The 17,284-nt window shown below is 45.1% G+C and overlaps 2 protein-coding genes across 2 annotated transcripts in view; one reads left to right on the top strand and one right to left on the bottom strand.

Moving 5' to 3' along the window:
• The window catches only part of LOC122926363, a 504,077-nt gene that overhangs the window by 257,546 nt on the left and 229,247 nt on the right, over positions 1-17,284 (top strand). The window lies entirely within an intron of this gene.
• Positions 1,736-3,245, bottom strand: LOC122929140. The gene is made up of 2 exons (XM_044282636.1): positions 2,305-3,245; positions 1,736-1,845 (listed from the first exon to the last, which is right to left on the bottom strand). The coding sequence occupies exons 1-2, from the start codon at positions 2,839-2,841 to the stop codon at positions 1,756-1,758; spliced, it is 627 nt and encodes a 208-aa protein (XP_044138571.1). The 5' UTR covers positions 2,842-3,245; the 3' UTR covers positions 1,736-1,755.

Below are 17,284 nucleotides of genomic sequence, written 5' to 3'. Positions count from 1 at the left end.
GGTGATCAGGTAGTCTATATGGGTGATCACCCCTCTGTCATTGATCACCCCCCTGTAAGGCTCCATTCAGATGTCCACATGTGTTTTGCGGATCCGAAAATTTGTAAAAATATTATTGAAAACATTGAAAAAAGTTTGTGCATGTTTTCTTAACTTTCTTGGGGGGGGGGGGGGGGTGCCAAACAAATGGTTCGCCCCGGGTGCCAAATGCTCTAGGTACGCCCCTGGGTAGGACCAGGAATTACAGACCTGTGGTGGAAACAGAAAGAATCCAGATGATAGTAGCTGGGGATCAATGAGGTGACTGTGACTTCTATCATCTTTTTCTCCCATACTAAGCATCTCTTTATTTTTTTTCGCACGGTTTAAAACATATTAACCAGCCAAGGTAAGACACCAAAAAAGAGAAAGTAGGGCTCGCACTAAATAGTATTATGAATATATAAATTTTATTAGTGTCTCTATATGAGACAAATCACAATTAAAACACATAGGAAACAATGGATGGTGAAAAATGAGCACACAGAATGACATGGAGCACGACCAAATTACTAAAAATGGCAAATAGATACAAAAATGAGTATATAGATATAGCACTAAGTGTGCATGTAAAGCAAATAGAATGTTAGTAATACATGTAATCAGGCAAAGCTATACAGGCTAGGTAATGATATCATACATAGTGAAACCAAAGTCTGCATATAAAGTGACCAGTGCACATAGTCAGAATAGATATATAGCCAACGCTGAGTAAATCATTATAACGCCATAAACCAACTACCTGTATAGTGCTCCAGCAACCCCGACGCACGTTTCACGCAAGGCTTCTTCAGGGGGAAGTGTGTGTGGAGGGGGGGGGCTAGTGGGGTGGTTTATATAGCCAAAATGACATGGCTAATGGACGCAGAGCAGCTGCATACGATTAGGGAGCAGGACATGTGTGGCCACACAAGGAAGTGACGCGATGCGTTCCAGCTTGGAACGCATTGCATCACTTCCGGTTCCTGTAGGTGGAACGCATGGTGGAACGCAAGACGTCACTTCCGGGATTCGGCAGGAGTAACAGGGTGAAGGGAAAGCTATGACCTACTGCGCTCCAGTATATACATGGAGCCTAACTGATAAATGGGGGAGCAAATGTAACTTATATTTATATTTTATAGAGCATGCCAGAGTGTATTAAGCCAGACTGTGGAAAAGACAACATACAGTACATCATATGGCACAATGAAAAACGGACCTCCTACAGCGCTAAATGACAAGCATGTTAATAAATAAAGTATATACATATATGTAATATATTACAATTAGGATGAGCAGAAAAGTGTATAGATGATAAAAAACCAATAAGTTGCACATAAAACGTATATATAAATATATACACATGTGGAAGCTTGTCCCCACACATGTGTGTATACAATGAATACCACAGAAGATACTACAGTGATATAAATATATAAAGTGACAAAAGTGAATAAGGTACAAGCACTGCTGTACATATAGGAAAGAGAACAGATAAGGTGTGTGAGTGCGCGTGGACGCACGTGCGCACAGGGGAAAACATGAGCGCACGCGAGTGCACGCGCACACAGACACATGCAAATACATGAGTGTGTAAGATAGATAATAATTTAAGACCTAATTATATGTAGATAAAGGTGAATGCAAAAGGTCCAAAAGGGGACGGTTGACAAATATATAATGTCCGTGCTGATAACGCCATGAAGTGAGAATACAGAAACATGGTCAATTAGTCTAGGAAGTAGATACATCTGTGGACCAGAATGGAGGGGAGAAGAAGAGCACGCCGAATCCCAGGTAACGATGGCAACCACACCTAAATAACTGACACAAGAGATATATAAGAAAAACGGAATTAAAAATCAGACTATGTAAAAGACAAATAAAACAAAAATTATAAAAACGAGTCAGCCAAAGAGAAGGCAGCCCTAAGGGATATTATACTAACCCTAAAAGCACCCAAGGTGGAGCCGTGCCAGGGAACAGACAAGACCCCACCAGTGGGCAGACACACACACATAAAATATGTAATCGCTCTAAGGAACACAAATAATAATACATAACCAAAATAAAGAGCTCAAGAAAAACCAGGAAGACCAACTACAACTCGAGGGTGAGGCCCCAAGGGCATTACGGCAAAAAAGGGGCAAAGCTTAAACCCTCATTTAAACCATGTGGGGTGACAGTATGCAATTGGAAGATCCACCTAGCCTCTCGTTGGGCTAGGAGGCGTTTCCAATTGCCACCCCTACTGCCCACAAAGACCCTGTCGATCCCCCTTACCTGGAGCAAAGAACTGTCGCAGGCATGATGTGTCTTGAAATGGCGAGGGATGGTCTTTAGGGCGATGTCATCTTCCTCAGTGGCAGCTGACTGTATCCCCAGCACATGTTCTCTCGTACGACGCCTCAATTCACGTGATGTGAGGCCAACATATAGAAGCCCACAAGGGCAGTTAGCAACGTAGACTACGCCGGTGGTACTGCAAGTGATGGTATGTGTAATTTGATAAATCTTCTGTCCAGCAGAATCAGTAAAAGAGGTGGTAGTGAGGATGTTTGCACATGCCACGCAATTGCCGCAGGGGCGGCAACCCCATTTTGGACCTTTAGAACCAAAAATGTGTGAGGGGGTGGCAGCCTGGTGATGGCTATGAACTAAGCCATCTCGTATGTTTCTGTCACGTCGAAAGGTTAAAGATGGCCTCGGAAGAAGGTGTTGTTTCAAAATGGGGTCCATACATAGGATGTTCCAATGTGTGTTTAGTGATTGCAGTACGGCACTGTGGCCTGAATTGTAGGTGGTGATAAAGCGTACCATGTTGTTCTGAGATTTCTTTATCTTCGGGCGCTGTTGTAGAAGGTCCTCCCTCACAGATCGTTTGGCTCTAAAGTATCCTTCAGAGAGGATTCAGTATAGCCTCTCTCTCTGAATCTGTTGGTCAACTCCTGGGCACGCTTCTCGAACAGGTCATCGTTTGAGCATATGCGTCTTAGCCGTAAAAATTGACCCGTAGGGATCCCTTCAATCAGTCTCCGTGGATGTGCAGAGCCAGCATGTAACAGACTATTTACTGAGGTGGGTTTGCGGTGCAGGTCGGTATAAATAAAGCCATGATGATCTACTTGTAGAAGGACATCCAGAAAATCCATGTCTTTTCGGCCAGATTTATAAGGTGAGGTGGATATTAAGCTGGTTTTTATTTAAGTTGGTCATGAAGGAGTCCAGCTCTCCAGTTGTACCCTGCCAAATCATAAGAACATCATCGATGTAGCGATTCCACATATGTACCCTGTCAATAGAAGGAACGGGGTCAGTCAGAAAGAGACCCCTCTCCCACAGCCCCAGGAAAAGGTTGGCGTAGGACGGCGCACAGGCCGCCCCCATTGCCGTTCCCTGGAGCTGTAGGTAGAAGGACCCCTTAAAAACAAAAAAGTTGTGCCGAAGGGCAAAATCCAAAATTTGGAGAATAAACGTAGCGTAATCACCTTCGACATCGGACATGGCCAGGAACTGCGACACTGCTGCCATCCCATCCTGATGGCTAATGGAAGTGTACAGTGATTCAACGTCGCAGGTAACAATAAGCATGTCATCCTCCAGTTGTATCCCATTTAGTTTACGCAGGATGTCACCAGTGTCTTTAAGGTAAGAAGGGAGATTCTCAACCAGAGGTCGTAACACATGATCAACCAGTTTACATATTGGTTCACATAGGTTATTGTTACCTGCGACGATCGGGCGGCCAGGCGGAGTGGAAAGCTGCTTATGCACTTTAGGTAGCAAATAGAAAGTGGGTATCATGGGGCAGGGTACAAGTAGACAACTGAGCTCCTTCTGACTGATGGTACCTCGATCATAGGCCGACTGTAAAATCTTATTCAAGGAATCCTGAAAAGAATTAAGAGGGTTAAATGTGAGTTTCTTATAACACACTGGGTTCTTTAGCTGACGAAAGGCTTCCTTCTCATATAATGTTACTGGCCAAACAACTATATTGCCCCCTTTGTCAGATGGCTTGATTACCAGATTTTTCATATTGCCCAATTGCTTAACCGCTGCACGTAGGTTACCATCCATATTACCATGTTGAAACTTGGTGGATGCCGTGGTCAAATCATTCGTAACCAGTTTCACAAAAATATCAATGTTGGGATACATGTAAATAGGAGGAAATTTTTTTGATCTGGGCATCAACACATTAGGCAGCCTACTTACTGGAGGATCTTGTTCATCCAGTAGATCACATAAATCCTGTATTGCTCTTTGTTCATCGGTCAGGGGGGACAGTGCAGGGTTGCCATCTTTGTGAAAAATCCTTTTAAAAACGAGATTCCTTGCAAATAAGTTCAGGTCCTTTATCGCTGTGAAAACATCAAATTTAGTAGTCGGGACAAAATTAAGGCCCAGACTCAAAGCCTCAAGTTGGGCCTCAGTGAGAACAGTATCAGAGAGATTAATTACCTGAGTTCTAGATGGGCCGGAATCACCTGTACGGTATCTTTTGTAGATTTTTTGATGGTTCGGTATATCCTTCCGTTTACCCCCGTACCTCGTGGAGCGGGGGGTGGCCACATCGTCACCTCGTGCCCCTTCAGCATCAGTTGAAGTATATGAGGAGACCGAGGCACTACGGCTCCTGGGCATGGTTTTGAATTGCTGCCATCGATACACCCGTTTCTGTTCATAGTCTTGACGATCCCTCTGAAATTTACTCGCCTTGCGATCCTTAATGAGTTTTTCCCATGCATCATGGCTGGTCTCCATTTCATTTTTGAAGGACTCCAATTCAGGACTGGATAATGACTGCTTTAGTTGGGCATCAATCGTGGTCAACTCCTTATCCAAGGTACTTAACATGGTCTCATTAGCTGATATTAGTAATTTTAGAAAGGTGTTAGAACATACATTGCAGGCTTCCTCCCATCTAGCATTTAAATGTTCCACTTCAAGACCATGTACAGCAGTGCTTGTACCTTATTCACTTTTGTCACTTTATATATTTATATCACTGTAGTATCTTCTGTGGTATTCATTGTATACACACATGTGTGGGGACAAGCTTCCACATGTGTATATATTTATATATACGTTTTATGTGCAACTTATTGTTTTTTTATCATCTATACACTTTTCTGCTCATCCTAATTGTAATATATTACATATATGTATATACTTTATTTATTAACATGCTTGTCATTTAGCGCTGTAGGAGGTCCGTTTTTCATTGTGCCATATGATGTACTGTATATTGTCTTTTCCACAGTCTGGCTTAATACACTCTGGCATGCTCTATAAAATATAAATATAAGTTACATTTGCTCCCCCATTTATCAGTTAGGCTCCATGTATATACTGGAGCGCATTAGGTCATAGCTTTCCCTTCACCCTGTTACTCCTGCCGAATCCCGGAAGTGACGTCTTGCGTTCCACCATGCGTTCCACCTACAGGAACCGGAAGTGATGCAATGCGTTCCAAGCTGGAACGCATCGCGTCACTTCCTTGTGTGGCCACACATGTCCTGCTCCCTAATCGTATGCAGCTGCTCTGCGTCCATTAGCCATGTCATTTTGGCTATATAAACCACCCCACTAGCCCCCCCCTCCACACACACTTCCCCCTGAAGAAGCCTTGCGTGAAACGTGCGTCGGGGTTGCTGGAGCACTATACAGGTAGTTGGTTTATGGCGTTATAATGATTTACTCAGCGTTGGCTATATATCTATTCTGACTATGTGCACTGGTCACTTTATATGCAGACTTTGGTTTCACTATGTATGATATCATTACCTAGCCTGTATAGCTTTGCCTGATTACATGTATTACTAACATTCTATTTGCTTTACATGCACACTTAGTGCTATATCTATATACTCATTTTTGTATCTATTTGCCATTTTTAGTAATTTGGTCGTGCTCCATGTCATTCTGTGTGCTCATTTTTCACCATGCATTGTTTCCTATGTGTTTTAATTGTGATTTGTCTCATATAGAGACACTAATAAAATTTATATATTCATAATACTATTTAGTGCGAGCCCTACTTTCTCTTTTTTGGTGTCTTACCACACGTGCTGGCTCTGCACGGGTACTCACTTTTGTGAGTCATTTTGGTGCTCATATTAACCAGCCAGACAATCCCTTGAATACAGAAGGAGGGAGAAGCAAATTTCTTGAAATCTGTTTTGGGTACAATTCTAAGAAATTGCTAAAAAAAAATCAATTCCGGTACAAATAGATTTGGCAAATAGTTATTTGATGCTCTGACGCTTCCTAAGACTATTTTATTTTAAATAAAAAATATTATTTAATGTAACAATTAGTGATTAGAGTTGAGCGAACACCTGGATGTTCGGGTATGAGTAGTTCGGCCGAACTTCCCGGTAATGTTTGGTTTCGGGATCGGAACTCGACCCGAACTTCGCCCCGAACCTGAACCCCATTAAAGTCAATGGGGACCAGAACTTTATGGCACTAAAAGGGCTGTAAAACAGCCCAGGAAAGGGCTAAAAGGCTGCAAAAGGCAGCACAATGTAGGCAAATCCCCTGCAAACAAATGTGGATAGGGAAATGAATTAAAATAAAAATAAAATAAATTAAAATTAACCAATATCAATTGGAGAGAGGTCCCATAGCAGAGAATCAGGCTTCATGTCACCCACCACTGGAACAGGCCACTGTCAGAAATTTAGGCCCCGGCACCCAGACAGAGGAGAGAGGTCCCATAGCAGAGAATCAGGCTTCATGTCATAGCAGAGAATCAGGCTTCATGTTACCCAACACTGGAACAGGCCACTGTCAGATATTTTTAGACCCCGGCACCCAGACAGAGGAGAGAGGTCCCATAGCAGAGAATCAGGCTTCATGTCATAGCAGAGAATCAGGCTTCACGTCACCCAACACTGGAATAGGCCACTGTCAGATATTTTTAGGCCCCGGCACCCAGACAGAGGAGAGAGGTCCCATAGCAGAGAATCAGGTTTCATGTCATAGCAGAGAATCATGCTTCATGTCACCCAACACTGGAACAGGCCACTGTCAGATATTTTTAGGCCCCGGCACCCATACAGAGGAGAGAGGTCCCATAGCAGAGATTCAGGCTTCATGTCATAGCAGAGAATCAGGCTTCACGTCACCCAACACTGGAACAGGCCACTGTCAGATATTTTTAGGCCCCGGCACCAATACAGAGGAGAGAGGTCCCATAGCAGAGAATCAGGCTTCATGTCATAGCAGAGAATCAGGCTTCATGTCACCTAACACTGGAACAGGCCACTATCAGATATTTTTAGGCCCGGCACCCAGACAGAGGAGAGGTTCATTCAACTTTGGGTTGCCCCGCCATATAATGGTAAAATGAAAATAAAAGGAGGATTGAATGAAGTGCACTGGAGTACAATAATTATGGTTAAGGGGAGGTAGTTATAAATGTCTATTCTGCACAAGGGATGGACAGGTCCTGTGGGATTCATGCCTGGTTCATTTTTATGAACGTCAGCTTGTCCACATTGGCTGTAGACAGGCGGCTGCGTTTGTCTGTAATGACGCCCCCTGCCGTGCTGAATACACGTTCAGACAAAACGCTGGCCGCCGGGCAGGCCAGCACCTCCAAGGCATAAAAGGCTAGCTCTGGCCACGTGGATAATTTGGAGACCCAGAAGTTGAATGGGGCCGAACCATCAGTCAGTAGGTGGAGGGGTGTGCACACGTACTGTTCCACCGTGTCAGTGAAATGTTGCCTCCTGCTAACACGTTCCGTATCAGGTGGTGGTGCAGTTAGCTGTGGCGTGTTGACAAAACTTTTCCACATCTCTGCCATGCTAAACCTGCCCTCAGAGGGGCTGGCCTTTACACAGCTGCGTTGGTGAACTCTTGCTCCTCCTCTGTCCTTGGCCTTGGGCTTCCACTTGTTCCCCTGTGACATTTGGGAATGCTCTCAGCAGCGCGTCTACCAACGTGCGCTTGTACTCGTGCATCTTCCTATCACGCTCCAGTGTAGGAAGTAAGATGGGCACATTGTCTTTGTACCGGGGATCCAGCAGGGTGGCAACCCAGTAGTCCGCACACGTTAAAATGTGGGCAACTCTGCTGTCGTTGCGCAGGCACTGCAGCATGTAGTCGCTCATGTGTGCCAGGCTGCCCAGAGGTATGGACAAGCTGTCCAATGTGGGAGGCGTTTCCCCCCAGCCACGCACCAGTGATGGGCCCGAGCTGCGTTGGGTGCCACCCCGCTGTGAACATGCTTCACCCTCATCCTCCTCCACCTCCTCCTCTTCATCGTCCTCCTCGTCCTCCAGTAGTAGGCCCTGTCTGGCCACATTTGTACCTGGCCTCTGCTGTTGCAAAAAACCTCCCTCTGAGTCACTTCTAAGAGACTGGCCTGAAAGTGCTAAAAATGACCCCTCTTCCTCCTCCTCCTCCTGGGCCACCTCCTCTTCCATCATCATCCTAAGTGTTTTCTCAAGGAGACATAGAAGTGGTATTGTAAGGCTGATAACGGCGTCATCGCCACTGGCCATGTTGGTGGAGTACTCGAAACAGCGCAACAGGGCACACAGGTCTTGCATGGAGGCCCAGTCATTGGTGGTGAAGTGGTGCTGTTCCGCAGTGCGACTGACCCGTGCGTGCTGCAGCTGAAACTCCACTATGGCCTGCTGCTGCTAGCACAGTCTGTTCAGCATGTGCAAGGTGGAGTTCCACCTGGTGGGCATGTCGCATATGAGGCAGTGAGCGGGAAGGCCGAAGTTACGCTGTAGCGCAGACAGGTGAGCAGCGGCAGGATGTGAACGCCGGAAGCGCGCACAGACGGCCCACACTTTATGCAGCAGCTCTGACATGTCGGGGTAGTTGTGAATGAACTTCTGCACCACTAAATTCAGCACATGCGCCAGGCAAGGGATGTGCGTCAAACCGGCTAGTCCCAGAGCTGCGACGAGATTTCGCCCACTATTGCACACCACCAGGCCGGGCTTGAGGCTCACCGGCAGCAACCACTCGTCGGTCTGTTGTTCTATACCCCGCCACAACTCCTGTGCGGTGTGGGGCCTGTCCCCCAAACATATGACTTTCAGAATGGCCTGCTGACGTTTACCCCGGGCAGTTGGTGGTGAAGGTGTGTGACTGACTGGATGAGCAGGTGGAAGAAGAGGAGGAGGAAGTCGAGTAGGAGGGCGAGGCTACAGGAGGCAAAGAATGTTGCCCTGCGATCCTTGGAAGGACGTGCACCAAACAGCTCTCCGCCTGGGGCCCAGCCGCCACTACATTTGCCCAGTGTGCAGTTAGGGAGATTTAGCATCCCTGGCCGTGCTTACTGGTCCACGTATCTGTGGTTAGGTGGACCTTGCCACAGATGGCGTTGCGCAATGCACACTTGATTTTATTGGATACTTGGTTGTGCAGGGAAGGCACAGCTCTCTTGGAGAAGTAGTGGCGGCTAGGAACCACATACTGTGGGACAGCAAGCGACATGAGCTGTTTGAAGCTGTCTGTGTCAACCAGCCTGAATGACAGAATTTCATAGGCCAGTAGTTTAAAAATGCTGGCCTTCAGATGTTTGTGAGATGGAGAGCTGAACGCTGCCGTGTGACACGGTGGAGATGCTTGGTGACGGAGGTGGTGGTGTTGGTGGTACATACTCTGTTTGCTGGGTGGCAGGTGCCAACATTCCTCCAGAGGCGGAGGAAGAGGCCAAGGCAGCAGCAGAAGAGGTAGCAGGGGTAGCCTGAGTGAGTTCCTTGTTTTTAAAGTGTTTACTCCACTGCAGGTGATGCTTTGCATGCAGGTGCCTGGTCATGCAGGTTGTGCTAAGGTTCAGAACGTTAATGCCTCACTTCAGGCTCTGATGGCACAACGTGCACTCAGGTCTTGTCATCAGCACATTGTTTGAAGAACTGCCACGCCAGGGAACTCCTTGAAGCTGCCTATGGGGTGCTCGGTCCCAGATGGCGGTGGCCAGTAGCAGGCGGACTCTCTTGGCGGCGGGTGTTTTGCTTTTGCCCACTGCTCCCTCTTTTTCTATGCTGTTGGCTCGGTCTCACCACTGCCTCTTCCTCCGAACTCTGAAAGTCAGTGGCATCCGGGGTCTAGGACCTCATCGTCCCCTGCATCGTCTTCCACCCAGTCTTCCTCCCTGACCTCCTGTTCAGTCGGCACACTGCAGAAAGACGCAGCAGTTGGCACCTGTGTTTCATCATCAGAGACCTGCTGAGGTGGTATTCCCATGTCCTCATCATCCTGAAACATAAGTGGTTGTGTGTCAGTGCATTCTATGTCTTCCACCGCTGGGGAAGATCTAGGTGGATGCCCTTGGCAAACCCTGCCAGCGGAGTCTTCAAACAGCATAAGAGACTGCTACATAAGTTGAGGCTCAGACAGTTTCCCTGATATGCATGGGGGTGATGTGACAGACTGATGGGCTTGGTTTTTAGGCGCCATCTGTGCACTTTCTGCAGAAGACTGGGTGGGAAATAATGTTGTGAACGTGCTGGATCCACTGTCGGCCTCCCTATTGACTAATGCCTGTACCTGCTCAGGCCTTACCATCCTTATAACGGCATTGGGCCCCACCAAATATCGCTGTAAATTCTGGCGTCTACTGAGACCTGAGGTAGTTGGGACAGAACGGCCACGTCCTCTCCCAGCACCAGAGGGTCCACTAACACCACCACGACCATGTCCGTGTCCGCGTCCCTTACTAGATGTTTTCCTCAATGTTACCGTTCACCACAATAAGAAAAAAATTATTTGGCCCAATGTATTGAATTCAAATTCAGGACTTTTTTTACAGGCACATAACACTATCTGGCTATCTATTTAGGTACCGTATTACACTAATACAGGCACAGCAGTAATCACAGATTTAGCTGAATATAAATTGTTGGCCTATTATTTAGGCCCTGGGTGACAGGTATACGTTTACGGACAGAATTAGACTTGGAAATGCACGGTAGCGTGTGAAGTTTATTGAGGATGTCCCTATCCGCACATACAATCTAATATACCCTTTTATGGATAGATTTAAACTTGGCCTGCTACAGCAGAAACCACAGATTTAGGGAATTGCTAATTTGGGAATTGTATTTCAACCCAGAAAAAAATATATCCTTTGCCAGACAGTATTACAATTGGCTAGCCACAGCTGAAACACCAGATTTAGGGTACTGCTATTTTGGCAATTGTATTTCACCACTCAATAAAATAGCAAGCACGGCCAAGCCCCTGATGTAGGATATAGCAAAAAAACACACTATTGATGGTTAAATGTACTTGGTGGCAGCTTGTGCTGACGCACCACAAGACACAATATGGCTGCCGATCACCCCAGAAAAAAAGTGACAGAAAAACGCTCTGGGCAGCCTTAAAACAGTGTTCAATTAAATAGCAGAGGTTGAATGATACACAGCTGTAGATCGATCACTTCAGTAAGTGTTTTTGAAGGCTAAATCACTGCCTAATCTCGCCCTAACAGCAGCAGCTGCAGCCTATCCCTACACTGATCAGAGCAGAGTGACGGGCGGCGCTACGTGACTCCAGCTTAAATAGAGGCTGGGTCACATGTTGCTCTGGCCAATCACAACCAAGCCAATAGTAGGCATGGCTGTGATGGCCTCTTGGGGCAAGTAGGATGACGCTTGTTGATTGGCTGCTTTGCAGCCTTTTTAAAAAGCGCCAAGAAAGTGCCGAACACCGAACCCGAACCCGGACTTTTACGAAAATGTTCGGGTTCGGGTCTGTGTCACGAACACCCCAAAATTCGATACGAACCCGAACTATACAGTTCGGTTTCGCTAATCCCTATTAGTGATGATCGAGAACCAAAGTATTTGGGTGTTCGGCCCAAACACATTGCTATATTTGTGTGCTCGGCGGAGCACCCGAGTATAATGGAAGTCAATAGGAGACAACCAGGCGCCCCCTGCTCTGATTAGTGGAGGGTGCTTGGTCCATTGGAAAAAGTCAGAAAGTGACAGAAACACCACCTAAATGGATCGGGAACAGAATGGGGATGATGTCTGGATGAATCTTGGACTCCAAGGTCGCTGCTGGGAACCATGTTGTCCGAGTTGTACACCACTTTTACAGACTGACAAAAATACGCACAAAACCCCCCAAAAAATCTATTTTACAGGAAAAATTGTTAGGAAACATTCTTTCCTGTATATTCAATTGTATATAAAGTGCAAGTGCTGCAAAAAATTACAAGCAAGAGGCACTCTGAAACAGCCTGTATATCACATAAAGGAGGGCCTCATTCACATTGTGGTACAATTGTTCAGGTAGTGGGACTCCTATTCTCATAAAGCCTATGCACTAAGTAAAAGGGCTGCCAAAAATTACAAGGAACCGGCACTCCAATACACCCTTTGTTAAACATAAAGGAGGGCATCATACACACCCTTGAAAAATTATGATTGATGGCCATCTGTGACCCTCAAAAACATTTGGAGCAAGGGCCTGCTGACCATCTAAAACCCTAGGGACGAGGGCCTTGTGCAGCATTGGTGAATCTAGATAACCTCTGGGCGATTGCACGTCCCTGTGACATCCACGATCCATTTAGATGTCTGCCCTACAAGCTTTCGATGTTCTTTTCTGCGCCTACCATGGTGATCACGGGTAACGGGGAATCAGGGTTCCATGCCAGAGAGGGAGCTTGAGAAAGGGATACCATATCCAAGAGAGGTCAATGGCTGAAATCTGATTGGCTGTTGTTGCCTTGCCACTTTTTTTTCCTAATTGTGAACCACCCATTGAGGGTGGGTCAAGTTATTAAACCAGAAGCATTCAAGGAAGGCAGCAGGCGCGGGGCAATTACCCACTTCCAACTCGGGGAGGTAGTGACGATAAATAACAATACAGGACTCTTAAGATGCCCTGTTATTGGAATGAGTAATAAAAAATTACAGGGAATGTCACGGATGTATTTTGGATAAGGAAACGTTATACAGGAGAGGCCCTGCTGTCGCTTTGTTGACTCTAGATAACTTCTGCCTGATCGCATGTCTCCGTGACGTCCACGATCCATTTTGATATCTTCCCTATCAACTTTAGATGTTCTTTTATGTGCCTAACATGGTGACTACCTGTAAGGGGGAATAATTGTTAGATTTCGTAGAGGGAGAAAAACGGCTACGGCTACTACATCAAAGCAAGGCAGCATGAGTTGCGGGCCTGCAGGTGAGATGACGCACTAATACATTATATGCGAGGGCCTGCAGCTAAGCTGACCCTCCAAAACATTAGGGGCGAGGGCATGCCGGTGAGCTGACGCTCTAAAACATTATATGCAAGTGCCTGCTGGTGAGCTAGCGCTCTAAAACATTATATGCTAGTGCCTGCTGGTAAGCTAACGCTCTAAAACATTATATGCTAGTGCCTGCTGGTAAGCTAACGCTCTAAAACATTAAATACTAGTGCCTGCAGGCGAGCAGACGCTGTAAAACATTATATGTGAGGGCCTGCAGGTAAGCCGACGCTCTAAAACATTATATGCTAGTGCCTACAGGCGAGCAGATGCTGTAAAACATTATATGCGAGTGCATGCTGTTCAGCTGACCCTATAAAAAAATAATTGTTGAGGGCCTGCAGTTGAGCTGACCCTATAAAAAAATTAGAGTTGAGGGCCTGCAATTGAGCTGACCCTATTAAAAAAAATTAGAGTGGAGGGAATATATACAATCTTGATGAGGAGGAGGAAGAGAAAACAAGATTTAACCATACAAACTCCATCCGTATACTCTTTTTTGTGGTGGAAAAGGTGCATGGGAATACACTACAGTAGATTGAGTACATTATAAATGATAGATTGAAATTGCCTTTATGTTCATCATCAGCTCAGCTCTCCTCTGGTGGAGTTGAGAAGTCAGGTGCAATCAAGGCCTTGTTAATTTTTATCTGAGTCAACCTGTCATCATTGCCAGTGGACAAGCGGATGTGCTTATCTGCTATGATGCCACCAGCAGCACTAGATACACGCTCAGACAAAATGCTGGCGGCAGGGCAGGCCAGCACCTCCAAGGCATAGAGCGCAAGTTTGTGCCATGTGCCCAGCTTGGACATCTAGTAGTTGTAAGGCACTGAGGGATGATTTAAGACGCTGACACGGTCTGCTATGTATTCGTTCACATCTTCAAAAACGTTTCCCTCCTTGTACCACTGGGCTGCGCTTCAGGATGAGGTTTCTGGCGGGGTGTCATGAAAGTGTCCCATGCCTTGGAGAGTGTTGCCCTGCCTTCGTTGGAACTGCTGTGTGTTCCACTTGTCTCCCTTTCTCGGTTGCCTAAGGTAGTACAGACTCTGACGCCATCATTGTCAGATGTAAAATTTTGAAGCGATCTCTCAACAAGTACCTTCTGGTATAGCACTGTTTTACTCATCCTCTCCATCACAGGAATGAGAGATGAGAAGTTCTCTTTGTAGCGGGGATCGAGAAGGGTGAACACCCAGTAATCTGTGTTTTTAAAATTGCATATAACGCAAGGATAGCTGGAAAGGCAGCAAAACATGAAGTCAGCCATATGTGCCAGAGTACCAACAGTCAAGACGTCGATGTCGACATCAGGATGACTCTCCATCTCCTCCTCCTCCTCCTCCTCCTCTTCTGCCCATCCAGGCTGAACAGATGGAATTAAAGTTCCATGGGTACTACCCTCTGTAGCATAGGCAACTGTCTCCAGCTCCTCCTCCTCCTCTTCATGGTCCAATTCACGCTGAGAAGACGAACTGAGGGTGGTATGGCTATCACCCTGTGTAATGTCCTCCCCCATTTCCTCGCCTGCCACATTCAGAGTGTCATCCTTAATTGTGAGCAGCGAGCGTTTGAGTAGACACAGCAGTGGGATAGTTTCACTGATATTAGCGTTATGGCCACTAACCATCTGTGTGGATTCATCAAAGTTTTTTTAAAACCTCAAAGAGGTCTGACATCAATGCCCACTCCTCGCTTGTGAATAGTGGCAGTTGACTCAAAAGGCGATGACCATGTTGCAGCTGGTATTCCACAACTGCGCTCTGCTACTCACAAAGCCTGGCCAACAGGTGGAACGTAGAGTTAGACACTGTTTTCTGATGTAATTTATATTTATATTTTTCCCTATATCTGGGTCTGACAACAACACAAAGTATTGAAACATAATTCACAGATAACACCGTTGACAGCATAAATGTAGATAGATTATGGGAAATAAATAGTGTTTTCTGTATTATAATTTTTTCCCTATATCTGGGCCTGACAACCACACAAGGTGTTGAAGCGCAGATCACACAATTCATGGATTACACAGTTAACAGCAAAAATGTGGCAAACACTTTGTATATTTAAAAAAATAAATAAATAAAGGCAATGATTTATTCATCCACATCGATTGATGTGAATGGAGAAATCGGGTTTGCCAGGGCATACGAGCTAAGTGGTATGGATGTTGGGCGGAGCTCCTATGTCCTGGCAGACGCCTTTCCCCTCTTTTTTTTTTTTTTGGCAGAGATTTTTTCATCCACATTGATCGATGCGAATGAAGAAATCTGTTCATTTTTTCTTTCAGCCCAGAGGCTGAACGGAAAAAAAATATCTCATTACCCGTATGCTCAATATAAGGAGAATAGCAGAAACTCCTAATGCTGGCCATACATGTAATGATTGCGGAGACCCTCAAATGCCAGGGCAGTACAAACACCCCACAAATGACCCCATTTTGGAAAGAAGACACCCCAAGGTATTCGCTGAGGGGTATATTGAGTCCATGAAAGATTGAAATTTTTGTCTCAAGTTAGCGGAAAGGGAGATTTTGTGAGAAAAAACAAAAAGTAATCCATTTCCGCTAACTTGTGCCCAAAAAATGTTTTTTCTATAAACTCTGCATGCCCTTGATTGAATACCTTGGGGTGTCTTCTTTCCAAAATGGGGTCACATGTGGGGTAGTTATACTGCCCTGGCTTTTTAGGGGCCCTAAAGCGTGAGAAGAAGTCTGGGATCCAAATATTTGTATTCATTTTAGACAGCTGACTTAGAACCTTTTCCTCTGTAAAGACACATGCATCAAAAGATTTATTAGTCTTCTTCCCTAACTGAGGTCATTTTCCTTTGTAAAAACTGAACAGTAGTATTCATTGAGGCAGTCAGCTAGTTATTTGTGTTCTTCCTAACACCTTCCTTCTTTTGTTTTTAATTTGGTAATTCCTTGTTTTAATTTCCTTTTTTCATTTATGTATCTGATGAATTTCTTATCACCTTTTTTCACTGACTGGGCTAATGTCTCTTCTGCCTGTGCTTTAGAAGCACTTATAACTTGTTTGGCCTCTCTCTGTCTAATCTTATAAATTTCCCTGACATCCTAATTTTTATTTATTTTTAATAATTACTAAATTCTATCTTTTTGTTTTTAGTGATTTTGGCCACTTCTGCTGAGCACCACAGTGGTCTCTTCCTTTTTTGCTTTTACTAACAAGCCTAATGCAATTATCTGTTGCCTTTAATAGTGCCACTTTTAAGTAGTCCTATTTCTCCTGGACTCCATTGAAACTGTTCCAATCTGATAGGGACTCATATACCACTAATCAAATTTTAGAAAAGTTAGTTTTTCTAAAATCTAAAACTTTTGTTTTTGTGTGGTGTGACTCAGTCACTGTACTTATAGTAAACCACACTGACTAGTGATCACTAGATCCCAAACTTTCCCCTACAGTAATATCAGATACCAAATTCTCATTTGTGAACACTAAATCTAAAATGGCCTCCTTCTGGGTTGGCTCCTCGCCTACTTGCTGTAGAGATAATCCCAGTAGGGAATTTAGAATATCTGTCCTTCTGGCAGAACTAGCTATTTTGGTTTTCCATTTTACATCAGAAAGATTAAAGTCTCCCTTAATGATAACTTCCCCTTTTAATGTCATTTTAGCTATTTCCTCAACTAGTAGATCATCTAATACTTTGACTTGGCCAGTTGGTCTATATATCACACCTACACAAGTTACTTTGTCATTATCAAGCTGCAACGTAACCCAACCTGACTCTAAATTAGTCTCCCTAACTTGTATTAGATTTGATTTTATGCTATCTTTCACATACAGGGCCACCCCTCCCCCTGTCTTGCCTTCTCTGTCTTTCCTATATAGAGAGAACCCTGGTATTGTTATATCCCAGTCATTACTGTCATTGAACCATGTCTTTAACAGCCACTAAATCTATATTCTCAGATGCTATTATAGACTCAAGTTCATTGATCGTATTCCCTAAACTGCAAGCAATTGTAGACAAGACTCTGAGCTT

This window comes from Bufo gargarizans, chromosome 2 (genome assembly GCF_014858855.1).
Source record: "Bufo gargarizans isolate SCDJY-AF-19 chromosome 2, ASM1485885v1, whole genome shotgun sequence".
NCBI classification, from domain to species: Eukaryota; Metazoa; Chordata; class Amphibia; order Anura; family Bufonidae; genus Bufo; species Bufo gargarizans.
Note: the sequence above shows the minus strand (reverse complement) of the source record. Positions and strands in the feature narration are given on the sequence as shown.